The sequence below is a fragment of the Echeneis naucrates genome, chromosome 4, assembly GCF_900963305.1.
Source record: "Echeneis naucrates chromosome 4, fEcheNa1.1, whole genome shotgun sequence".
Lineage (NCBI taxonomy): Eukaryota > Metazoa > Chordata > Actinopteri > Carangiformes > Echeneidae > Echeneis > Echeneis naucrates.
Window position 1 is genome coordinate 730,939 of NC_042514.1, and position 26,698 is coordinate 757,636.

General features: G+C 45.1%; 1 protein-coding gene across 5 annotated transcripts in view; it reads left to right on the forward strand.

Moving 5' to 3' along the window:
• The window catches only part of ptprsa (protein tyrosine phosphatase receptor type Sa), a 194,288-nt gene that overhangs the window by 54,742 nt on the left and 112,848 nt on the right, over window positions 1–26,698 (forward strand). For all 5 annotated transcript variants that reach the window (XM_029500050.1, XM_029500049.1, XM_029500052.1 and 2 more), the window contains one exon: window positions 25,131–25,358. In XM_029500050.1, coding sequence (XP_029355910.1) covers window positions 25,262–25,358 — 97 coding nt within the window. In that variant the 5' untranslated portion in view covers window positions 25,131–25,261. The remainder of the gene's footprint in view (window positions 1–25,130; window positions 25,359–26,698) is intronic.

Here is a 26,698-nt window from a genome sequence, read left to right on the forward strand (position 1 = left end):
TGACGAAATTAGTTTTAAGTTTTATTTAAAGGGAAAAAAAAAAGTACAAAGCAGAGGACGCAAAGCTTGGCGAAGATGCTCAGATTCTGTCTGAGAGATGGGGAGGGGTTTTCTTTAGACATCTCCCCCCCAGTCTGCGGTCTCAACAGGGTGGACTTGGGGATTCAAACACCAGGACAGAAGGGAAGACAAAAGCAGGTCTGGCGCGGAGACGGGGGGGATGCTGCTCGCAGCCCCACCACACTTACCCTTGAGTTAGTGTAGTGGAAAATGAGAGAGAGGTGGAAATAATGAAATGAGAAAAGACAGCAAGAGAGTTGGAAACGGTGAGACGGGGGGTGATGGGGGGGCAACAGGAGGGAAATGGGGACTGCAGCATAGAAACAGGAGGTAGATGGGAGAGCAGAGGGCCTTCCATTTTCATGGAGATAAAGGAGCACTAATGAATTTGAACCAGCGCCCTCCAGGGATATACCATAAGGGCAAAAATAGGAAGGAGCAGATTGGGGTTTAGTGGATTTTTAAACTACAGCCAAACTGTCTTTTTGATGCGCCGGGGTGCTCCCAATTCTGCAATCACTAAGATGGCCGTCTCGCTGCTTGCCAACTGCCGTGGGTTAGGGCTGCACCAGGGCTCAGGGAGGAGCCGATGCCAGAGGAGATGTGCCGAACTGGCAACACTAGAAACCACTTTCCAGCCAACCAGATTATTTATCTGCCCATGTAACCCAGTTTTACTTACCTTGTTTTCACGGAGATGGGTGTGCTGAAATGCTGATTACAGCTTCGTACAGTGGTGCATCGTTCAGGATGGCACCAACGGTTCAGTGCCCAGAGGTTTGTTTTCTTCTGCAGCTTTCTGGGGAGAAAATAATTTATTGACTTCCAGGACCTGCTTCTAAAAATGAATGGACTTAATTTTGAAATAAAAGTGTGAAAATAATGAAAGAGTGTCCAAATAATATCAGGATTAAAAGATCAGACAGTGGATGGTCAACCACAAACTCAACATCGAGCAGTATCTGCACCTCCATCTGTATCTATCATTTTTACAATGTTTTGTTTTACCACACACCCTGTGGCATCTACCCCCATGTGGAGCTAATAGTCCGGCCCCAAGGCTGCCAAAGTAGCCAGTTAGTAATGAAGTGGGCCCCTCCATTGTAAATCACAGAGGGGTCTTGTTTGGATGACGCCTTTGGGGGAACTGCCTGAGAATGGCATGTGTTGTGAAGGGCAGCCAGACTTTAGTGGAGGTAGACGCTGAGAGAAAGAAAGAAGGCAGCTTTGTGCGTGATGGATCGTGGCCTTTGCCTCTGCTTCTGTCGTATGGGCTGTGAATATTAAGGGAACTGAGCAGATGAGACGTGAGCTGTGGTGTCATATTTATGTGCAGTCAACGGCAGTTTGTTATGTTCCATCCTTCTGGGGTTATTGGCATTTTCATCTCAAGTGTGCTGGTGGAAACTTTTGTTATAAAAAATAAAATAAAATAAACTTTTGCAGCTTCTTCCCAAGACAGCCTCAGTCTGTCTGCTGGAGAAGACGGAGACTGAAATGTCAGTTGCATATTCTTTTAAATTTTAGGAATTTTGCTGATATGCTTATCTTGATGTGACTTATGATTGAAGTCATCAGAATAAAAACTGCTCAAGCAAGCAGTGAAAAAGTGCAAAAAGTCAGTCTGACAATCTCATATTTGCTCGGCCTCTCGAGTCATTACGTAGAATAAGTGCCGAGGAGAAAGGAAGGTGTTTCTTTTTTTTAATGCCAGTATGCAGTAAGCAATGACTATTATTTGGAGGAAATTTCAAGTCTAACAATTTTGCTAAATTGCCTCTTGCACACTTGGAGCCAACCTTAAGACTCTCATGCAGAGTGGGGTTGAACATAGTTTGTCTAGAAAAAAAGCAGCCAGGAGGAACCTGGGCCATTCTTTGATGTCAGCTATTTTCCTTCACTTCAAGTGCGTCACTCACTTCAAAGTGGGAATTTCACACAAAATGTACAGACTCCCCCCCTTTGTGTCGAATCTACAGCACATAAAAAGGGTCTGGGGAGACTTTGTCTGAAGGTAACCTAAGATGACTCGGCCTGCACGTATGTGTGTGTGTGTGTGTGTGTTTGACAGTTTGCAGGCTGGCGGAGCTGTGTATGTGTGTGATCTTGTGCATATTCACATGGAGAGGCTGTGGACGATGCTCGGTGGTGGTCTGAGGCGTTGCTTTTGTTAACGAGATGGAATCCAGAGAGCGCCAGCCGTGTGTGGAGTCTCAGTCAGATAGACTTGACCTCTGTGCTTTGTGGTTGCAGAGAATGTGGGTGGTGACTAAGATGCTTCACTAGCTGAGGACTAGTTGCTAATATATCTAAAAAAAATAATAATAAGACACAAAAAGTAGTCAGAGTCAACACATCTGCTGAAATTCAGCATCCAAATCTGAAAACATTTGATGCACCAATTACAGAACAGCCTCCTGTGTACTAATGACTGTGATGTCAATGAGATTAAAGGCATGCATGGAGAAAAATGGCTGGCATACCATGGGAAATGAGCTTCTGCTAGTGTGCACTCGGTTCAATCATGTTTGTATGGAGGGGTTTTAGTGGTTATTAGCCCGTTCAAGCACCTTAAATTTTTTCTACCATGATTGTAATTGGAACCTCTACTTGATGCTTTCCATTTTAATAGCTGAAGCCAGCACTGGCGTGCAGGCTTGTAAACAGATGAGGGTGTCCTCTCTGCTAACCACAGCAATATTATGTGTGTGTGTGTAAGTATGCTCACACATATTACACATACTCAACTGTCGATACGTGTTGGTATTAGTTTGTGATTGTCACGTAATTTGAAACAGAAACTGTCTGTGTATGTGAGATAGTGTACAATTCACAGCTGCCACCGTGTGTGTGTGTGTGTGTCTGGCTGGCCACCGAGGTGCCTTCTCTTGCCAAATGAGTGTTGAACAATGGAGAATTGTGTCCCGTTCATGAGTCGGGGTCATAGATTAGAACCAGTTTGAGGGCAAGCTATCCATCAGCTTCCTGCACAGCGTAGCATGAGGTGCTTCAGTGTTTCCCCCAGACTCACCCCCCCACAGCCCCACACAAGTCTTATTCCAAAGGTGACTTTGGCCCCTCGTCCACTTGGCTCCAATTTATCTGCTGGCCGGGACACGTTGCCCTTCAAACAACCATGCAATATAAACACACACACACACACACACACACACACACAACGCAACGTAGAATCGTCTTTTGTTCATTTTGGACGCTGCTGACGGTATCTAATGTACCAAGATGTTCAAAAATTCAGCTCTGATCCAGCCGAAGTAACACCACCCCTCCACTCACAAAGCCAATTTGCACTTTGGCTTTGAACAGCGGCCAAATGCGAGAGATATTTTTACCCCGAGTCCATGATCTCACTTGATCTGAGTCGGTGCAGGTCGTTTGCTGGGACGATTGCATGCACTTGACCTGTTGGCGTGGGTGGCATGGGCAGACAACACTGGACTCTGAGAGAGGCGGGGGCGGGGGGTCGGGGGGCTCCGTGTCCAACTGCATGTGGACTCTTTCTATATTAGAGTGAAGGAGAGGGAAGCAATGGAGGCTGGGAGTGTGAGGAAGAGCAGCAGGAGGAGGAGGTGGGGTAGAAGCAAAGATTCCTCTGAGACCGAGGCTGCCAGCTCTGTCAAGGAGAAGGCTGGAGGGACAGGAGGAGCGGGTATGAAAACAAACAGGGGGGGGCTGAAAAGAGAATACGGGAGAGGAAAGAAGATCGTCCTTAAAGAACACAACTGCTGCTGTTCGATGCACGTCACATTTTCACCTCATCGTCAAAGATGCTGCTGGGAAGTTGTGTACCACTCTGTGATTAGCATGTCAGTGTTGCAGTGGGGGGGGGGGGCTGTGATGGGAATTGAAAGGACATGGCCGGATACCTCAGAAGAGAATGTGTCCCCTCCCCCTTGTTGCCTTCTTCCGCATTGAGGGATGAAACAATGTGAGTGAAAAGCTTCACAGCTGTAATCTTCCCTTATAGCTTATTCAATGACAAAGTCTTTCCCCCTCATTTCAGGCCTAATGTACTGCACACACCCGTCCATACCTCAGCCCCCCCCGTGCTTATTGGGCCTCAATTGCAGTTGCCGCCTTTAGACGACCTCTGCGGTGGGTGAGAACGGGCTAGAGGCCGAGGATGGAAATAGTATCAGCTGATAAAGGTGACAAGTGATCTGCAGTGCTTTAAGCAGCTGAGGCCAGATTTGACTTCTTCCTGCCGGCACCTGATTCGGAGGTTTGCTCCAGACGATTACAGGCCTGTTGGATTCTGTTTGAACTCCTCTCTCAAGTAAACAGGGCAACATGGCACAGTATCGTTTGCCTTGTCAGCGGATGTTTTTTCATCGTTTTCCGGCGTGATGTTCACCAGGTGAATTAGCTTCGCCTCTGCTTTCATCTTTTAGCGCCGCTCGACTCGTCACCTGGCACCCGGCGAGAAATCAGATAACACCTCTTGATGATAACTTTGGTTTCTGCAGGCGTGCCAGCGAATATCAACCCAGCTTTTTATTTGACATGATGTGCCGCCACTGAGCCCCTCCCCTTCCCTCCTCTATCAAATTGGTGATTCCCTGGCGAATTGGGCAGGATGGGTAATGCAGTTTTCAGCTCTCCACCGCTCCTGTCACTTCCATCATTGAAGAGCCAGAAAAGCACGGCGGCTGTGACAGTCACCTGTCATCTTGTCCCTCAAATGTCGGCTCAGATTTCAAAGCTGGATGTCATTTTCACAATTAGGGACTTTCCGCTCCCTCAGAGAAAGGCCGCTGATTGAATTAGCATGGCGACACTGGCGCTCAGGTCCTCAGGAGTAAGATGGCCCTTGTTTGAACAGGCCCCCCGCAAACAGCTGCTGATAATTTTGTGGCTGCTTGTGTCGTGCTACGGTGTGGCGGTGTTTTGTAAAGTTGACCCTCCTCTAATCAACCAGCACTCCTCCCTCCTTTTCAACTCGCCACATCTCCAAATGGGGCACAGCAGCATCACACTGTGACAACAACCCCTCATGTGTCTGTGTTGTTGTGGGGTCCAGCTGTCCTGTTGATGCTCCGGCCGCTGTCACATGGTCTTTAGTCAGTTGGGCCGCGTGAATCGAATCTGGACCGTGAAGGAGACCGGACTGAAGGTTTGCTGTTGTAAACTTGGGCACATTCATAGCCCACACAATGTAAAGCTCTCTGTACATATGGTTTCTCCACAGCAGCATGCAGTCTGACAGCTTCTCGCTGTACCCCGTCCCCACGGGTGTGGTATTCTTCAGATATTGTGAAAGGCTTCTGTCTCTATTTTTTTTTTTTTTTTTTTTTTTTGTCTTGGATACGGACTGTTTTTATGCACAGACTTCACATTTATCCAGTTCCACACATCGCCTCCCGGGAGCTGCCTGTTAGATACTCAGATTCTTTCTTCCAGACAAAAATGTATTTTTGTCTGGAAGTATGCTAAACATTAAAAAAAGGTCATCTTTGGACATAAACAGTTCACAGTGCTGAGTGCTGTGCTGAAGAAGTTTGGGGTTGAAGCTCCAGAGTTCACTTCCTTTCATCTCAGACCAAAACTGTCCATTTAGCTACACTTCCACATTGAAATTTGGAAAGAAAAGTCACATATACAAACCCAGTGAAGTGGTGTCGAAAGAACAGGGAGCAGTTCCCCGTGAAACAAGGCCGTCACATCCAGAGAGAAATAAAGTTTTATTTCTGGACTAACAATAAGCTAAAAGTATCACAGAGAGAAAAACAGCTTTAATGTAAAGCCCTTCGTTGCCCTTCATGTCATCTTGTGTTCCCATAAAAATACCAAAAAATGTGAGGCGGGGTACAGAAGTCTGGATAAATCTGTGTGGAGTTTTTATACCCCGGAGTCATAATGTTTTAATTTGGCTCGACCCCCCCTGGTTGTGAAATTTCTGTGGCCTGCTGCCGCGTAAACAAAACACATTTAGCATAATTGCACCTTTGGTGTAGGCCTGTCTTCTCAAGGCAAGGTATTGATTTTCTCTCTCCTCCTCTGTCTCTCTCCCGCCCCGCTCTTTGTTTTTCTTCTGCTCAGCTTTATTTTCCCTTTTGCATTCCTCGGCCAGAGAGCTCGCTTGCTCGTCTCCCCCGTCACTCCTTCCCTCCCCCTCTCTCTTTCATGGCTCAAGAGGAAAAATAGTAACACGAACGTGATTCGATTACAGTAGCCAAAATAAGGCTTACCTTAATGACTGCAAAAGGCCGCCAACCTGCCGAACTTTCAGTCGCAGTTCACAAAGCAAAGAGAAGCCGAAGGGGGAAAAAGTGTGTGTGGCTCTGATTTATCTTGTTGATTTGTGAAAGGCTGTAATAGCAGCTGTGGGAGAAGTCCGACTGTTCAGAACTCCTTCAGTTTATACGGCTGGTTGCAAATCTTCATAACATCAACAGCATTTTGTTTCTGTACTGTTTGCTAGGACATCCGTGTTTTAGACAAACAAACGTTAATGCCCACTCTGAGGCCTTCAGGCAGCTACCAAAACCTGCACAGCCAACACCCCCAAAAATGAAGGCAGTGACTGCAGGATGTTTGAGGTGTTACAGAAGAGCAAAAAAAGATTTTACTCTCACGTGTATCCATTCAGGAGTCCTCAGCAGCAGAGGATACATTCATTTCAGACTGTGGAGCAAAGACAACATGGCAAGTTATTGTGGAAGTTAATGAAAAAATCAGTGAATTTAATGTCAGGGCGACAGTGGAGTACTAACTTTTACAAAATAGATAATTCGCTGTTAAACTGTTAAATGGTGTGGATTTTTTTTTTTGCAGAGTTAACTTGAACTGAAACCCGGCTTTGCAGATGGTCTTGAATAACAGTCCCCACTCTTTTCACTTTCAGGGGGAACTATTTAGAAATAGAATTATTCTGATCCATATTCAGAGCTGGAGGGAAAAGCTACCTGAATGTTCTCCTTTCTGTGCTCCTCCGATGTGAAGCAGAGATGTTGAGTGCTTGAATATTGGTTGTAGTCTTTTGTGTAATTTGTTGGCTCCTTATAAATCTGTATCTGCGGAGGTGGAGGTGAAGCAGCGAGGTCTCGGGCTGATGGGGACCAAATGGTGCCTGCTAGTTTTTTTTGCTTTTCCTTTCAGGTTTGATCTTTATCTCTTTATTTTTCTTCCACAGTGAAATTTATGCAGAATTCGACGTGTCTTATTGCACAAACATCCCCAAAAAGAATTCCAAATATGTACGATGAGACTTGATGTTTTCTTCTCAGTCTCTCTCTGTGTTTGTCTTCTCTCAGCTCAGCTGCCTCGTTGATATCAGAGGTATGGACAAAAGATTAATAAGAACAAAAATGCAGTAACAGGGTGAGAACACTTTTCAACAAATGTGCGTGTGTGTTCCTCTTGGCTTCTATTCAAGACCTCCTGGCTGGATACAGCTCACACGTAGAGCTGGTATCTGGGTCTCCACTGTATGGGCAGAAATACACACACTCAACAGATGACCCACACTGACCTATTCATAAACACACACACACACAAAGGATATATTCTCAACCTACCTTGATGTGACTGACAGCTTTTGAGATTTTTGAGTGCTTGGAGGAGAAGGTCAACCTAACCTGCTCTGTACCTTACCCTGATCGGGTGTACAGGCAGTCAATCACACAGGAGCCCCGCCCCCAAACTCCTCCCCTCCTTCCTGCTGTGTTTCCCTCTAAATTAAGCTTCATTTCAAATTGAACATCATGTTGTGTTGAAGACTAAACTAGAGACTGACACCATAAACTCATCAGGAAAACGTTTACTGGGAGGAACACCTTCCCATAGACTTCAATACAATCTGACTTCTTTCTACAACCAGTAGAGTCGCCCCCTGATGGTCAGTAGGTTTAAGACGAAGGGAACTGCGGTCCTCCTCTGTTTCTACGTTGAAGGCTTCAGTCCGGCGATCGGCCTCGAGTCAGCACGCAGCTCCGAGCAGAAGCCGTCTGTTTGCTCCCTCCGTTCGAACGGACACATTTTCTCGCCTCTAAATGTCAGAACATGTGTAGCGTGATGTCACTGAGTGTATTAACACACATAAGAGCTGCTTACAAGAACATGCATGGATACACTCTGTTCATCCGGTCTAATGAGTTCATGTACTGCTCAAAGAACCCTCTGCTGCCTTCTGTAAAGAACTCATTTACATACAGGACGTGTGCACGTTGTGCATTTCTGTGCATGTGTGTGTGTGTGAGCAGCAGTCAGGAAGCCAATGAGGGGCCTCCAGTCTGGTCTGATGGAATGCAGAATGGGGGAGGGGGGATGGGCGAGCGAGGTTTAGGTCTGACAGAGAGGGAGAGCGAGAGAGACTTAGAGAGTGGGGTGTGGTTCTCCAGATTTGAGGACGTACACAGACGCACACAAACACACACACAGAGCAATCCACTATGTTTCTACAGCATGAATAGGCTTTCACAGATGTTCACCGTTTATACGGCTCTCATCAGCTTCAATTCAACCTTCACTGTAAGCAGCTGCACCGAACACACACACTCACCTCCACACATACACTATTAGCCTGGAGCTTTCTATTTTTAGCTGCAGCCTTGGGTGATGTGGAAGCGAAGAGTGCAGCAACAGGCAGAAAAAGTCTTTTCTCCAAGAAAAAAACTCATTTGCACTTTTCTCTGTTCATCTAACACCTTAATTCTTCCTCACTGAATATAGCATTCATCCTAAACAAGGTCCAGGCTCAGAAGAACTTCCAAATCAGCTCTTCATAAAAAAAAAAAAAAAAAGGTCGGGTCTTCGGCCGCCTGCGTTGTCAGCGGATGGTGACAGTCAGAGATCAGATTCATGATTTTTAAAGGCTGTGAGGGAATTTAGTCTCACAGATGGGAAAGTACAGAGCCGTTCCTATTATTTTGTCCACAGTGATCATATAGTTAAATGGACACTTTTCTGAAGCACTTAAAACTCTAATTTTTATTTTTAGGTGTTGAGCATATGTCCATGTTTTTGGATGAAAATGGTGGACCAGAATGAAACAGTTGTGGGTTTCAACACCTCCCTGATGTGAAAGATTTTAACACCAGCATGTAAGGAGATGATTGTAACCGTTTACTCCGGGTGAGTTTACGCTAAAGTGTCAGGATTCAAATATTGATGCTCAAACATCGACTGCTTTGTAGAGCAAAGTTGTCGCAATATGAGCTGTGGTGGAGGAACAATCCTCGGCGATAGAAGAGACAGTGATAGATGTGCTGCTTGTCGGCAGACATCACGCTCAACAGCCTCTGAAATCATCAAATATAGTCACGAAATCAAGGTCTGTGAAGCGTCGGGAATACTGGACCAGATAATGAGAAGAGTGACCAAGAACTGACAGTGATCCAGGAGAGTAAAAGACACAAAGTGTGTGTTTCTGTGCGTCTTCCTTTCTTTGGCTCGACGCTCAGCGGCACGAAATTAAGCAAGAAATGTGAGTTTTCAGTGCTTTGCATTGCAATGAGGCTCAGATGAATACTGATGGTCGGCAGGCGAACACATCAGATTTAAAAAAAAGAATATGCCAGCACGGACAGACACACACTCGCCTAGACTCACACTCTCCTGTATTCAGGAGGAAGGTTAATTGAAGGTTATAACTGTGGAGCTGAAGACGAGAGGCTTTCAGTAGCTGTGTGTGTGTTTCAGCCCCTTTGCTTGCCCTGACCTCCCCACTCCTCATTTCTCTCCCTCCCCATCCAGCCCAGTCAAAATGTGCAGCCATGCAGATACCTACAATCTCATTAATTCAACTCATCGTCTATGCTGCAGTGCTGCCTCTCTCTCTCTGTCTCGCTCTCTGTCTCTCGCCCTTCGTCCATATGCAAAGGCTTCCTCTAAAAGGTTAATATAATCTGCTGCTGCTGAGGTTAACTATCTGTGGATGCACTCTAAGAAATGATGTGTCAACACATCTCTCCGTCCATCTGTCCGTGAAGCCATTAATCTATTTACATTTTTAAGAGTATTCCACATAATGTTCTTGCTTGGTATTTAAACATAGATGATGGCATTATGTAAAGTGGCGGTATCTGACGAGGAGAAGGCTCCAAGTCATAAAGGTCAGAAAAACAGAAGTTTGCAAAGTGCTTAGATTAAAAAAATAAAGCTGATAAATAGGAAAGAAAATGTGTAAATTCCAAAGATAATCAGTTATTCTCTAAAAAAAAAAAAGAAAGATAATAGCTGCACAATCCGTATAAAATCTACATCGCAATATGGCCAAGGGTAAGTGCTGCTATTTTGCAATGCTGCACTTTGTGTATTGTGTTGTGGTGGAACAGACACACTCTAGTCTACAAAAGTGTCCTCCAGACATGAAGGAAAGACCCTTCGTCATTATTTTTTATATTTTTGTCTGTGAAAACTAAATGCAACATTAATCGCGATAAATGCCAAGATGGTTGTTTTGCCTGTTAGGCAGCTTGATAAAAGGTAGCATATCATTTTCACAAAAACGCCTCACGTTTCTCTGTCGTGTTCAGTTTTTGTGCTGTTGTGCGATCGGGGAACCAGGGAAACGTCCTCCCTGTCTGACTTTTAAGAAAAGTGATGGATTGTTACAACGTATGTGGTTACAACATGTGGTTTCTGGCTCCGGTGTGGACCTACGAGTGTGTTGTGTTTTGTCAGATAGCCTGCAGAGCTTCGATCCTGCTGGACTCTCCCACTTGTTGCTCTGTGGTGTCTGTAGAAAGGAACAGTTGTGCGTCTGCTGTGTCGGGTTCAGAATATGAACATTCTCCCATAAGAACTAAAATCATCTTAAACAAAACACCGTGTCATAACACAACATGGCAGCCATTGTTGAGTTGCTGTTGAAACAACACTTTGCTGGCGAGTTGTTATCAGGTGGTCAGTGTGTGACAGACGAGTGTCAGTGATACGTGTGTGTCTACATGTTCAACAGTGGTTTGCTTCATGTGTGTTTGTCTATGTGTATGCTTGTGTCACCTGTGCACAATAGTTCATTGTGCGAGAGTGTGTGCCTCCATGAGGCCATGCCTGTGTGCGTGTGTCCTTCTATGATCACCCTCTTAGAGCCTTCTCCCACACACACCCATTGAAATGTCATCCTGAGCTTGGCCATCTCTTCTATCTGAGGAATTCAGCCCGTCAGGGAGGGGGGGAGGGGGGGGGGCAGCAGCCATATTGAGTTTCTGCACCTTTCTGTCAATGTGTGTGTGTGTGTGTGTGTGTGAGTCCTAGTTTATAGCAACAGAACAGTGTGTTGTGATAAATATCCAAAATAGCTAACAAATCAAACCTTGATGGAAAATGTATGATTGAGTCATCTGAACTATATTTTTTTTATTGAATGAATTAACTGATTATTTTATCAATAAATAAAGAGATTAAACTGTGTGATAAATGTCAGATAATATAGTAAATATAGTTCTGATCTCTCAGGGATCACTCCGCCACGCAGTGTGAACCATTGCAGCTAATTCTTCTTCTTATTATTATTATGGGCTGTAGGACAGTTAAAGGGCTTTTGGTTGTTGTGTGTTGCTGTGGAGTCAACACATATATGTCGCTGCTTTACGCTGCCTCGGCTATGCTAATGAAGCGGAGTCCATCTGGACGCACAGGAACACTGAGTGTTGGTCAGCCTGCACTGTTGGCTTCTCTCCTGCGACGTTCGGATGCAAGACAAATGTGTCATTGGTGAAAACGACGAGGAAAATTTCACTTTTCTGCTGTCCCTTCTGGTAGCTCAAAGTTTGCACAGCCACTTCCGCCCTTAGCTGAGCTGAGAGGAGGTAAAGACATCTCAGCAGGCCTGACTGATGAAGAGCTGAAAGAGCTGATTCTACGCTAATTTAATGGACCTTTCTTCACTTTTTTCACATTAGGTTGAAAATACCTGTGTGTATATTAATGAAGGACTTTCTTATCTTGTCTTTTTAAATGATTAATATTTTGAATGACAAAACACTATTGTGTCCATTAAACCACATTTGGTGATTCCACAGCAGAAAGTGAAGTGGGGTACTTGGAAAGATGCCCTGGGATCCACCCTTTGAGATAAAAAGTCCAATGTAGAAGGATGCTGCTCCAAATTCATTATTGAAAACCACTAAAGCGCACTTAGAAGAATATTAGAGGAGTCGTGCTGTGACAGCGAAGGAGATAAGACGCTGCTCCACGCAGCAGATGGTTGTTATTATCATTAAATCAGTGGTTGAACTTCTGATTGGAGATGTCACCCCCCCACCTCCATTCCCCCCAGTTCCCCCCAAGATCCCTCCATTTCCACGGTAAACAGACAGATGAATAATTTAATCATGATCGATTCGTTTGTTTCAGGCTCAAATGTCACAGTGTCATTTAATCGCTCCCCACCCATTTGCCCCCCCCCCCCCCCCCCCCCCACATCATTCTTCCCCACCTCCTCATTACCTTGTGTGGCCAAACACCCGACTTTCCTCCCTTTAATGACGATGAAGAGGAGCAAACATGTTCAAAGGAAGAACCGCTGTCTGATTTTAACAGCAGTCTGTTTTCCGATTGTTTGCTGTCTGTTGTAATTCATTATAACACAGTGTGTGTGTGTGTGTGTGTGTGTGTGTGTGTGTGTGACCTGATCGAATACACTGCTTGCATCATGGCGTGAAAACCCATCACCATATTGTTATTTTTCTTCTTCCTCTGCTCACTGAGGAGTGAAAGCTCACAAAGGAGTGATGTTAAGATCAGAAGGATGAGGAGGAGAAGCAGCGGGGGGAAGTTTGGAAGAACTAAAGAAAACAAGTGATTGTCAGAGGAATTATGGGAGGGCATGCAGATCAGGAGAGGAGACTGAATGACAACATTTACCAAGAATATGAGAAAACAGGGTACAGAGTGTAAACATGACGCGGAGAAGCCGGAGGCGGACTCGCTGCGTTCCTGCATCGAGCAAGCAATGTTTATGGAGAAACTGAAGCTCATTGACCAGCAGTTCCTAATTAAAGCCCAAATGACAGATCATTTATTTAGAATATCACGTGACTGCTTGTCCCAGAAGCTTTTTGGGGATGAATCTCTGCTGTTTACACCCTAAGCTGCAGAGAAGGAGTCCCACACTGTTGGCTTTGATTTGGAGCTAGTTAATATTTGAAGAAGGCCACAAGAAAGCTGGAGAAGCTGCAGACACGAGTACAGAATGACGACTGCTCTTTACTTTGGATATTTGCTCTGTTGACATGTCATCAATAAGTTCACGCTTTGTGATTTTCTGCATTTAGTCAAGTCGGTGTGGACCAATTGTTACATAACGGTCCCTGTGTGGATTATTTGTGGATGCTTGCTTTGGGTAGGCGGCTCTCGCTTGTCTGTTCAGCCAAGAGGAGAAGTTGTCAGCTACAGAATCCATTTCTTCCTGTGCAGAGGGACGACGGGAAACGACGGACACTTTCAGGAAGAGGATCAGGTGGTGGGACGAGCCAGCTAATTTCTTAACTGCAGAGGTGGAAGATAATTCTCTTAAATATTACAATCAATGACAAAGAGCAAAAAACACAGAAAGAGTGATCGAGAGGAGACAGTAAAGACCTGGGGGGGGTCACAATAGTCCCTGTGTTATCTGCTGAGGATGATGAGGGGGGAAGGCTGAGCTGGTTCACATTTCCATGGTGCAGGGAGATGGCAGTTGGCTGCAGCACAGCTCAGCTCAAAGCAACCTGCAATTCACTCTCTCTCCATCACACACACACACACACACACACACCTTGTTAGAAAATGCTGGGTATTGCTGTTGTTGCTCCGGGTTGATTCAGGAGTCGACCTGGCTACGAGCTGTGCTGCAGCTCGCCCCGGCGTCTGTGGCAGCCACTGGGGATCTTGTTAGTGACAAACACAAACACACAATTTTCATACACTCGTTCATGCATGGTTTCGATATTGGGGGCACGGATATTTGGCCGGTCTGAGCTCGAAACATAAATCATCTGCGTGAACTTGATTATTTAGTTTCTAAAATAATGAGGCTCTTGTCATATTTAATTAATGAAGTGATGCGCTCAGCTTTTAAAAAGACTTAATTGGCCCTAAGTACGCCAAACTGCCAACAAAAGCACACACTTTGGTATTTTTTGTCATTTTGGGGCTCCAGAGAACAAAATAAGCTTTGAACAACTCTGACAAACTTCATCATTGTCATCATCAGCGTCTCAGTGGAAGAAATGATCCACAGTGCAGCTGAGAAGCAGATGTGTTTCCAGGTGAAAAATGGCAGGAAAGGATTTCACTTTGGTCAAATTGGAGCCTTCGTTATTGGTCAGTTGTTACAGCCAGATACTTTGTGGTGTTGTTCATGTCTTTGGCCAAAGCCTGAATGATTGTAGGTAGTTAGGTCAGTGGGAAGCGGACCAAAGTCAGCCAAAACATCTCCTGATTAGATGATTTTAGGGAGACAAAAAATCTCTGCATCAAATGTGTTAAAATATTATTTTTAGGCAGACAAATAATTTAGTCCCCGAGTTGGAAAGAAGCCACCGGTTTAATTCTGGTTTCCTCGGCAGGTTTCGGGCTCTCCCTGGTCACAGTTTGTGTCATTGTCTCTGATTTACCTCTGAGGCTCCTGATATCATGGCAGCAAACAGAACTGATTCGTTTTACACTAACTGTCAGAGCTACCGTGTGTGCGTGTGACTGCGATTGCGTAACCCAAACACTGTTACACGTATTTGTGCATGTGTGGGTATTCACATTAGTGCACGTAGAAGTGCAATCCATGCCCATGCAGGCTTCTGCACACACACACACACACACACACACACAGTCTCCAGAGAGGACAGAGGAGGGGTGGGCTGACCAGATGGAGCAGCCTGCTTCTTGCTGAGCGAGCTTGACGACAGCTGAACAGCTTGAGGTGCACCGGAGAGGCGGCCCACAAACACGCACTCGCAGTCACATATCGTGCACACGCAAACTGCACGGACGCACTAACTCGTGAGCAATTCGCCTTTGCGTGGAGCCGGAGCCACCCACACGGACGGTCGTGCTCACACGTGCACTCATTCAGACATGCTAAGAGAGAGAAAAGTGACGTCGACACACAACACACGCTCCGTAACACATTCCAGCACACAAGACCTCCAATCAGCCTCTATTTGTGTATAATCAAGAGCTATAGTGCCGCCGGTAGTAACGGCTTATTGGCTCGTTTCTGCTGATAGCCGCTCCCCCTCTCTTCATCTTCACCCCTTCCATCTCCTTCCCTCCTCTCTCCCTCCATTCCTCTGTCGCTATGAATCGTGACTCTCCAGTTGGCCTATTCCCTGTGATTACGGGCTTTGGATTCCAGCCTGCATGCATTTTAAGGCCCGGAGGCTTTGGAGGAACCAGCCATCTTTTTCAATCCAATAAAGAATGGCGAGTGAGGGTGATCCAAATAAGCGGAGCGAGCAAGCAAACGACTTGTACACAACTCTTATGGTGAATAACTGAAAACAAAAAGAAACATAAAAAGCAAGCGGGGGGGGGGGCAGCTTTTAGTTGATGGGAAGCCAACGCTCAGTCTGGTGCCAGGAAGACGAGCAGCTCGGTTTGGATGTCGTCTATTTATCCTCCTCCTTCGTTTTGATGCATTCTTGTCACTCTTTTCTCACGATTACTTGCTTTTGTGTTTGTGGTGTTGGAAACACCTGAATTAATGTTTCACATCTGCCTTTCTGATTTTTCTGCTGCCGAGAGCCAAGCTTGCGCATCGTTAGCAGTTGCGATGCCTCCATCTTTGACTTGAGAGCTTGCACGTTTTCATCCCACCTCTTACACAACACGGCCTGGACTCATTTTCACTGAGATCCGAACCCTGATCGAAACATCACAGGGTGTGTTCAGTTCAAACTCATTCAACTGCAGAGTTTCTTCCGAGGCACGTTTTCAACAATGCAGAAATAAAAAGCTCTCAGTCTCACTGATCAATTAAATGCATTTGAGGAAGACAAGGAGCTCTGCAGGTGAAGTGAAGATGCCAGTAAAGCTCGAACTGCAGCAGTCCAGGTGACTTCCTGCCATAAAGGAGGATGTCACCAGGACAGTGAGGTGGATTTCTTGGCGAAGGAAAATGGCCTCCAGGTGTGCTCAAATAAATGACACAGCAATAGAAGGACTCGTTGCAGAACATGCTTTCTGTTCCATCACCTGAAGGTGACGGAAAGAACAGAACAGCAGACCTGATCCTGGTCTGGATTACGTCAATCCAGAAACGCTGTGAACTGCTGCACCCACCAGCTCTGCTGCAGTGCTCTTGAGCAAAGTGCTGCTTGAAGCACTGACTCTGCAGTCGGAGCTCTCTCTCTCAGTATAAATTGTCCCTCCATCACTGAGAGTGACACCAGCTCCACATTCGGTCTTTAACACACACACACACACACACACTTTCTCTGTTGCTCTTCAGGTTGTTGGACTCATCTGTTGATCAGACTCTGGATGTGGTTTTGTCTGGTTGTGTTTGTCTGTGTGTAAACACAGACTCTTCCAACACACATGTGCTCTTTGTCCATCTTCACATGTGTGTCACTTCCTTTGAAGCTGTAGCTCTCTCTCTCTCTCTTAAAAGCGCCCCCCCCCCCCACCTACCCCCGACCTCCCACCCACAGTGGTGATGGGTGGGAGGTGATGTGTGGTGATGCTGTTTTGAATATTGCAGAATTCATTTACTTTTGTGCGCCGCAGTCTCCTAAAATATGAAATTTTATATGCATGCCAAAGCATGAGCCTGACACTCACACACACACACACACACACACACAAACACACACACGTAAGGTACACATAAACACACACATGATGTGCACACGATTGCAGTGTTAAATCAGGCAGGGATAGACGGTTGGTGTCGTGTTGTGAAGGAATGTGCGGTGTAAAAAAGAAAATGGAGCATTTAAAGCGGTTTACCAGCTGTCTAACCTCCCACCTTTGACCTCAGCCGCCCCCCCCACCACACACACACACACACTCCGAAATTCATTCTCAAGTTTGAGTGATTTGGGGGTAGTGGGGCAGGCGGGGGGGTTAAATGGTTGGTGGTGGTGGAGTGAAAGGGTCAGAAGGTGACGGGGTGCTCTGATGAATGATTGCTGACTCTGTAGAGACTGGAGTGCACGTGAGATTTTTTTTTATGGGGGGGGTCACTGAACACACATCTGAGAGGTGGTGCATGTGTGGCCTCTTATATAAGAGTGTGTGTGTGTGGAAACTCCACTGTCTTATCATCAGCGACCTTTCTCCACAGTACCCTTCTGTCTGACGCACAAACAAACTCTGTGTTTCAGGGGTCGGGGGGGGGGCAAGAGACTGACAGATAACACTTGCTCTGTCTTTCAGAAATTTATCGTGGGGGGAATACATTAATTTGGATCATGCCATATTATTACCTCCCACCCTCCTCCCAGTATCTGCCAACCGCTGGATAATCGCTCTGCAGATCACGAGTATGTTTGGGCTTCAGTGTTCAGCCGGCTGGCACTCGGCAGCCTGACGGTTATCTCTAAACAGTCGGGGGGTCTTTACGGGAAAGTTTTCCAAAAAGCACAATAGTGTGAATTGTCTGAATATTTCAGCCTGCAACTCTTTTTCCAAATCAAGATGTCTGATTTTTAACCGTTGAGTTACCAACCTTCAGAGTTTCTATCCGGTTGTCAAAATGTCACATTTGCCGCCGTCCGTTCTCCGTGTTCTCTTTTTAAGGCGGCTGTAAAAAGACAGTTGTCTCTCTGCTGGCAGCATGAACGTTGGACTGACAGGCAGGAAGGCGGTGTGGGTCAACCATGCCATCTGTCTCTGCTCTTTAGAAAGATGGATGATTGAGGGGGCTGCAGACCTTCTCCCCTTTAACCTCCAGGCCAAACAGGAAGTGGCTCCAGCTCGTCGCAGACGGACTTCCCGCGGCACATTTATCATCTTTCTTTATTGCGTGGGATTCGGTTTGATCGCATTTTCTCTTTAAAGACAATTTGTTGTTCATTTTGAAACATAACGACTAAAAGCCTTTACATGAATACCTTAATCAGTGAGTGCTGTGCAGGTGATGGCAATTTAGGATTCCTGGTGGAGATCAATAGTTTTCTTGTTCACTCCTCATTTAGTCAATAATCAGGTAATAGCACAAAGTTCAAATTAAAACGCGCGTTCTCTAATCACACAAGGAAAAAGCTTAATCTTCCAAACTCTGAAGTGAGGTCAATAAATACCACTTAACCCGCTGATGTGCTTTGGCCCAGTTTCAGAGGCAAATTACCACGATTAACTTTATTTTCAATTAATTCCCTGAAAAAAGATGATCATCCTTGATGAAAAGAGGCTTTTTTTTTCAACAGACTTCACCCCTTTGTGTCTGAGTGTGTTCCTGTACCAGCGTGTCTTTATTTGAATATGCAAGCTTCTATGTCTACCTGGATTCCCTATTCCCGCTCCTGAGACACACAGGATTAATCAAAACGCTGCCGGGACAAAAGGAGACTCAGATATGAACCTTGAAAAAAAAAAAAAAAAGAAGAAGAAGCCTCTGTGCTTCAGAATTGATTGCGGCTTCATATTATATTTAAATGAGGAATCACTGTCAAAGAAGGTGAGAATCACATTTAAAACCATTTTGAGTTTGAAAAGGCATATAATGGACCTAATCTACTGCACGCCCCTGTCTGCTTTTTCTTTCTTTAAATAAATATAAAAGCTGTTTAAGAGATGGTATTTCTTCTTGGAACATGGTTAATAATTTATGTTGTTCGCTGATCTACCTCCAGAGAAAAGGTGAATAATCAGGCCTGCAGATCGCTCTTTAAGGAACCTGTTCTGAATGACCCCGAGTGGAGATGGAGCGCAAATCGGAACATAAGGAAGCCACAAAATGACCAAGCGTCATCTTTCTCTCTTTTTCTACCTCAACAAAAACATTATCATTTTTCTTTAAGAAAAATGAAATCTGAAAAACAATTTTCTTCAGGCATTTGCAACAGTTATTATAGTTATTATGTGAATCAGAAACAAACTTCGGCAGCTCTGCGGTAGAATCTTCTATAATCATGTGCGATCTCTCGCGCAAACACTTTTGATTATGCTGGAATGTTTCTTCACTGCCTAGTACACTGAATTTTTTATGTTTTTAAGTAAAAAACATTCCTTGTTATACATCAAGCTCAGACCTTATGATTATTTTTCTGTGCAAACAAAATGGTGTATTATATATATATTTGAACTTTTCGAGCGGAGAGCCGAGGAGATCTGTGGTTTCCCTCAGTTGTGAATTTTTTTAACATGCCAGCTGTCATTTTGTTGTGTAGGTGTCACAGCTTTTCAAATGCGATGCGCCGCATTTTGGAAATGAAACTCCTCAAACCACACAGCAAATGTTCCGCGGTGAGCTCTGCCAATTACACCGAGGAGTTTTGGAGATATTTTCTAAGCAGCCGTGGTCTGCCAGTCTTTCCTTCCTCCGCCTTCTTGTCCATCACTGAGAATAATCTCATTCTGCCCCATCCAGGCCCCATTTCAGGAATGAATATGAAGGCTGCCCTTTATAAAACTACCCCCCCCCCCCCCCAATGTGGTAATTTTTAAAGGACGTTCAAGCCTCTGGCCAGTCGCTGTGATGCTTGTCTGACTCTGTTGGCAGAAGTTCAAAAACTGATGTCACCTGTCCACCCCCTCCAGCTCTACACAACAGCCTCACACACACAGACACACACTAAATGCTAAAAGCCCCTTTATTGTCAAGGACTGCCTCACAGCCCTTGTCTCACCTCCTTTGGCTTCCTACTGGGAACCGTACTGTGTCCTATAATTAAATGCCCCCCCCCCTCCTTTTGTGCAATATGTAGTGGCCCCCTCCTTTCCAGACTCTCTCTGGCCAAGGTGATGGCCGTCACAGACTGAGCCACTGCTAACTTTTGGCATTTATGATTTTTGGCAGAAAATTTCAAATAAACAAAAACAAAAAACAAGAGTTGTGTGTTTCTGTGTGTGTGGTTTGTGTGGATGCTTGTGGCGTTGCAGTGTGGCGAGGTTACTACGGTGACCAATAGTGTGTCGCCCCTTTGGCGGTAAACAAAATGGCTGTGCAATAAAGTCGGCATTTGGGAGGTCAGCTTTCTGTCCAAACCTCTGATGCGTTCGACCCCCCGCCGCTCGCTGCTGTGCACTCATCCTCGACCGACCGATTTGAGCTAAGAGCGACACAGCCCCGGGTGTGTCAGTGCAGTCTCATAATGGTCAGAGTAAACCCATTTCCTGCTGATCAAACTCCAGGCCGACACCCGCAGAAAAACAATAGTTTGAGGATTCTGTGGGATTCCAGGTAATTTTGGTCCCAAATCTTTCTTCCTCTCCGAAGAACTCAGAAGCAACATCTGTCTTCTTTGCCTGCCTGAACATTGATCAGACAAAATCACAAAACACAGATGATCCTGAGAAAAGAGAAAAGACTCAGGCTGATTTTCAACTTAAAGATTGAGCTGTAAACCACTCGACTTCAAAGTCAACATTTGTTCAAAAGTTAAGAAGATGCAAGTCCAAAAAAAGGAGAAGAAAAGTTGGAGATTATTTTTGGCTGTGCTTCGGAGCAAAATCTCCTTTAGAAGGCAAACTGGCTGGTAAGATTCCTAAAAAAGGTTACGGTGCTCCCAGGGGGAAGCAGATGGCCGGCACAAGGTGTCTCAGAGGCGTCGAGCCATTTCTGGGCCTGGGAGGGAGGAAACCGTTGAGGGCAAAGGCTCATGGGAAAGCGATGCAAAGGAAGGGGTTGCTTGGGCAGAGCGTTTTTTAATGAGGTCACGGCGGTGCAGATCTCCCTGCATGTGCAAACAACTTCACTTCAGGCAATAGAGGGGTGCTCATGCATCGCCATCGCACAAAGTCCAAGTTACATTATGGATTTTACAGGTGAAGTTCTCTGGAGATTATTCCGTCCAAATATCAGTCAAGGTTGTGTTCAGGCCGGCTCATGCGCTCCCGTCCTGTACACACACTGGAGGAATTAGTCCCATTCATATCTGTATCTCGTGTACGAGAAATAATCGATACACTGTTACACGGTAATGTTAGTATATTCACCTCTGTGTGGAATGTAAATCAAAGCCAATGCTAACGTTATTGTCCTGGTTCCATGAGCTGGGATCCCCTACCTGCACAGTGGGCGTTCCTTGTTTTGAATTTTTCTGACACAGTTCTCACGGGATGGAGTGGATGGCAATGAAAGAGTGAAGCAGGGAGGTAGATGCACACTGGGGCATTTACATAATAGTCCTGCAGTTCCATGCAAATTCATGTGATTCCCAACCAAACATCTGCAATGCAAGCATACTTTAGTATGCATGAGGTGGAGGAGGGAAGGAGAGGAAATGTGGGGGGGGGGTAGATGGAGAAAAACAAAAACAGAGATGAAGGATTTGAAGGATGACTCGTCTGATCAGGGGGATACACTCAGAAGCCAAACACACACACACTCTTTGTGTTATACTACTTTTATGTCTCACCTTTTTTTCACCGTTTCTTTGTCAGTTTCCACTTTTTTTTTTTTTCCTGAAGATGTTGATAATGTTCTGATGCAAAAATATAAAATTGTGAGGAAGAGAAGCGAAGAGCAAGAGAGAGAGAGAAAGCAGAAAAACCTGAGCAATGACACATAGAATCAATACTGTCGGCACGGTGAAAAACAGATGGTTGACATCGACTTTCTTCTTTTATTGCTAAGGTTGTGAGTGTGTGTACCTCTGCTTCTCACAGACACAAACACAATCACACACTGATAAATTATATGGGCACATGTAAATTAGTTCTCAAGAAAATTATTACTCATTAAAAAACTGAATTCACACATTCAAATGCAAATAAGCAATCTAAAATCATCTGCAGCCGTATGTGAACGTATGGACACACGGCGTGTACGAGGTGTAATGAATACATGTCATACATGAAAATTACAATAAATGGACCTGGATGTAACATCTTGGCGTCTTCGGTAGTGTATGCAGCATGAAAGGCACTTAATGAGGTGAAAGAACTTCAGCCTTCAGGTGGGCCATGGAAACATTAGTTTTTCTGTTATCATACAGCAGAAATCAGCACAATAGACTCTTTCTGCTTATTTCCTTTCGTTTCATTCGTTTTCGTTCAGCTGTTAAGTGTCAGTCAGCAGCTAGCCCTTAGCCAGCTGTTACACAAGCCAACAGGAATCAGGACGCAGGCCTGCAAGTTCTGCTTCCACCAGACAATCTGCCGACATAAAAGTGACACCAGCAGTGTTTGGGGTTTAAAACGTTACTCGTCATTTTCTGATTCTGAAGGGATTCTTGCTGAAGTAATTTCTCCCTTTATTTGAGTTTTGGGGCAGCTCCCCTGTCAGGTTTCACTGTAAACACAGTCAGAGACCTGGAGCCAGAATTTAGACCCCCTTTGACCTGAAAGACAGAGGAAACCAAACAACACAAGTGCATTTTTATTATCATTATTATCATTTTTTTGCCAAACAGGAAATATTATTCTTTTTGATGTTGCAGACATCAAACAATCGGTTCTGATCATCAGGCCGACCAAAGTGAGGTCTTTTAACTGTGTGTGAAGCCAGCTTGCTGTTCACCTCATAAAAGGGATTATTAATGTGCTCCCTGAGGTGATGAGTTTTTCTGCTTGTGAATACAACCTCACTTCTTCACTGTGTGTGTGTGTGTGTGGTGGGACAAATCTAACAGTGAAGTGTGTAGAGGATGAAAATAGTTGCTCCCTTTGAAGTGGCTGGTCTGAGAAAACCATGTATATACTTTCCTGTACCTTCAGTCGCTTTACAGGATTCACTTCGTTTCTAATTTTTCGTAGCTCATTGTGGCGTGTGCGTGTGTGCGTGTGTGCGTGAACACTATATATCTATCGGTCTTGCTCTCATTTCACGCTCATGACGGATTTTCCCATCTCTCCTTCCCTTCTCCGCCTTCCTCAGTCTCAGTAATCAAATGCATTAGTATCAATATAGCATGGGGAAACGAGCTGAATTTAAAACTTGACCATGTCGAAGTGTGAGTCTGTGACAGCCAGCGACTGCCGCTGCTTTGACTCTAATTACTGAAGCCTGACGACGGGTTCATATCTGCAGAGCTGCACTGTTTTCACGGGCAGCAAAAAAAAATCTAACTTTAGAGCAGGTCTTTGGCAGCTGTGGGAATAACCTTCGGTCTCATGAATAGGCTGAGCCTGAAAGGTTAGCAGCAATAAGTCACTGCTGTTCTCAGGTATATGGTGCAATGTGCACAACTGTACATGTTAAATTTATGTGAAAAGCCGAAGGACTCCGAATTTTACAGGCTTATGTGAGCTCAACAATCCGGAGCGACACCATCTGAATCACAGAACTTTTAAATCTGGTTTGGACTCATCTTCTGGACACGTTTCAGAAAAGTTAGTGAGAAAACATCCCATCAATGTTGATTCGGTGAACCTAAAACCCCCCAAAACGGCTTTTTTAGTAAAACATCCGTATGTTGTCGCCAGCAGGGACGTAACTTTGCATCATAGTCGCAATGAAATCTGCGTAGATAGAGTAACACCCCACCGATGTTTACAGTCAGAACAATGGCCAACAACAATTCTGCGGTCCTCTCGACACTTTTTGTCTGTCTGTCTGTTCAAGTGTCTCTCAGTGAGAACATCGGCGGCCCCTCAGGCCACGAAAAGACAAAAACAGAAAGGCCAAACATGTGAGGACATATTTTGGTCGTGTGTGTTGAAAGATGAACTTCTGAAAGACTCCCACTCATTTGTGGCCATAAAGGAGCTTTTGTTGGTGTCTCCCTTTGTGTTTCTGTCAGTGCACGTGTCACATGTTCTTGAATTTCGGCTTTACTGAATTACGTGCAGAAAAAAGAAGTGTGTTTCCAGTTTAGTGGCGGTGTGATGTGTGCGTTTGCGGTTTTGCTTGGAAGCGCTCCGTCTGCTGTGTGGCGGCTGAAGGGCGGGGTGCTGCTGTGTCCCTGCTGTCGGAGGTGTCCGGTTACACTGCAATTAGCCGTGGCGTTCTGCCTTTTCACGAAGCCGCGCTCACAATCGTACCCTTCAAAAACGCTGCATATATTAACCTTTCAACTCTTCTGCCAATTCAGCAGCCTCGATTATCACAAGCTGATTTCATTTTTATTCACTTTCACTGAATTAAGGTGATGTCAGTCAGTGAGAACGTGATATCATAAAGTATTTTATGAGTTATTGTGTAATTTGGTACTTTGATGCGTCGGTGACAGTAATCCATCAGTTCCAGCAGTACAGCTGCTTTGAGTCGTGAGTTGTGCTGCATTTGAAGAACGTTCAGTTTACATCTCAGTCACCGAGACGTGAAAGTGGCTGTTTCTACCGATTCAAACTTAAACCTGTGCTGATAGAATATTATCTTTCTCTTTCTCCCACCCAGTGTGCAGGTAATTAATCCCACTTTAGCAGAGTCTGAGTGGTGGCGCAGCATCACCGGAGGTGGGAGGAGTCGAGGGTCTGGCACGAGGATAGTAAAACAGGAAAGATGCTTCTTACACCAGAATATGAACGCAAATTTTTTCAGATTTTTTGTGGTTACCTGCTCGCTCATCCTGTAAGATGATCAGAAGGTTCCAGAAAGCCAAAAAATGGACTAATTCACCACATTCCTGTTGGGGATCTGCCTCTGTTCTCTGTTCCTTTGTCTCTTTATTCCTGTCTTTTTAATTAAACAGTTTCTGTAACCACTTGGTGCTGCCTGCTTCAGACATACCAATGTGTGTGTGTGTGGGAGGCGTTCATGGCCCCTCTGTGTAGTTTGGTGGATTAATGCCAATTTCACTGAAACAAAGACCCAGTGCTGGAATATTACCGGCTGTCTGTGTAATTACAAGGCAATGAGATAAGAAAATAATGACAAGGTCCGCGATAAAAAAAGGAGAAAACAGTGACTCCTCTGCTAATTAAAGCAGAAGATGCTGGTTGGAGGTCACAGACGCCTTATTACCTTTTGTTCCATTTCTGCGTCGGAAGCAGTGAGCGGCTGTTATTTTTCTGTTATATTTGAGGTGAAATTGACCAAAAATATAAAAACTAATTTCTGGTTTTCTGTTTTTTTGCAGAGTTCCCAGCTGTCCTCTGTGAAGACCCCAACCTTTCTGTCACAGTCAGGGCCTCGGCTTTCCGGCCAGGTCAAGGATCCGCCCCGCCCCGCCCCTCCCTGCCCCCTCCCCCCTTCCCTTGTGGAGCCAAGATGGCCACCGGCGGTGCCCCTTGCCTCTCCTTGCCACTCCTCCTTCCTGTTCTGACGCTGCTGCTATCACTGCTGCTCACCAGCTCACACGCCTTATGTAAGTACCACAAATCGGCCGTCATCGGCGCCCCCTGGGCACAGAAAGGTTAGAGGATGGATCTTTATAGATGGCCCCTACTTCTTTCTGAGCCAAAGAAAGTAAGAACAGCACCACGCTGTCACGAGGCATCCAGTAAATCAGTTTAATGGAATTTCTAATTTAGAACAATTTGTTTTGAATGAGAATTGGCTTTTTCTTTAACTTCTGCCCCCCAACGGTCCCCTCAGACTTCCGTAGCGCAGAGTGGGTGGAGCTTGTCGTTACCTGAAGGGATTCGTGTTGGTTTGCCATCTTGAACAGCTACAAACTCCACTTGGAACAAAATGGCTCTGGACCCAAATGTGATTTGTGAGAAAACACAAAATAAATAACCCAAAGGGGAACTTTTGTTCAAATCCCAGAAGGGAAAATCAAAACAAAACAAAATAAAAGCAAAACCTTGAGACTTGAGATTTTATCTGTGTCCAGCTCAGGTTTTCACAGTGAGTGAAACGGGACACAAATCAGCCCCACCCAGGAAATTTACCTTTTTATTCCTCATCTCCATATTAACAGGTTGTGTACCTTCTCATGATAGTAGAAGAGGAGCGTCAGTAGTGTCTTATCCCGCCCTGTCAACTCCTGCTTAGGATTTGTTCTGCACCATTTCCAACGTTAAGACGAGCTTAGAGCAGCATTAAGCAGACGAAACAAAGAGGCTGTGCAGGGAAATGGAGGAGTGGTGGCGAGGTGGGGGGGCTCTCCCTTGGGTTTTATTGTTTGAAACTCCTGTGTGTGAGTGTGTGATCGTATAAATGTGAGTATGTTAAAGGATTATGTGTGAGGAGCTGAATGTATGTAAGTGTGTTAGTCTGCAGTGTGAAGGTTTGTGTGGGGTCAATGACACGTTCCTGCTCACTTGATTGCACAGCTGTTCTCCATCTGAATGAGCATGCTTGGCTGTGACGCCGTCCTCCTCTCTGAGGAGGAAAAAATAACATCTGCAGGTAAAAGATTTGGTCTTTAACATTTCAACCACACACAAACAGACGATCATAAACATCACAAAGTCAACAACAGAACTCTAATGTTTTAAAAAGCCAGGCCGATATTTCGTGGATCTTTTCCACCTTGGAGATGCCACACCTGACATTTTCCACACCTTATGTTCATTTAGAAGATAACTGGTGTTTTCACCTCGTTCCTTCAGTTGCTCCTTCCCTCCTCTCAGTTTCTGCCACTCAGTGTACTCTGGATGCTTCATGAGAACATGAAGAGGACTTGATTTTTCTCATGTGTCTACTTTTGATTGCATGGTGGTTTGAGTGTCAGGCGGCATAATTTGAGTGTCTTTCAGC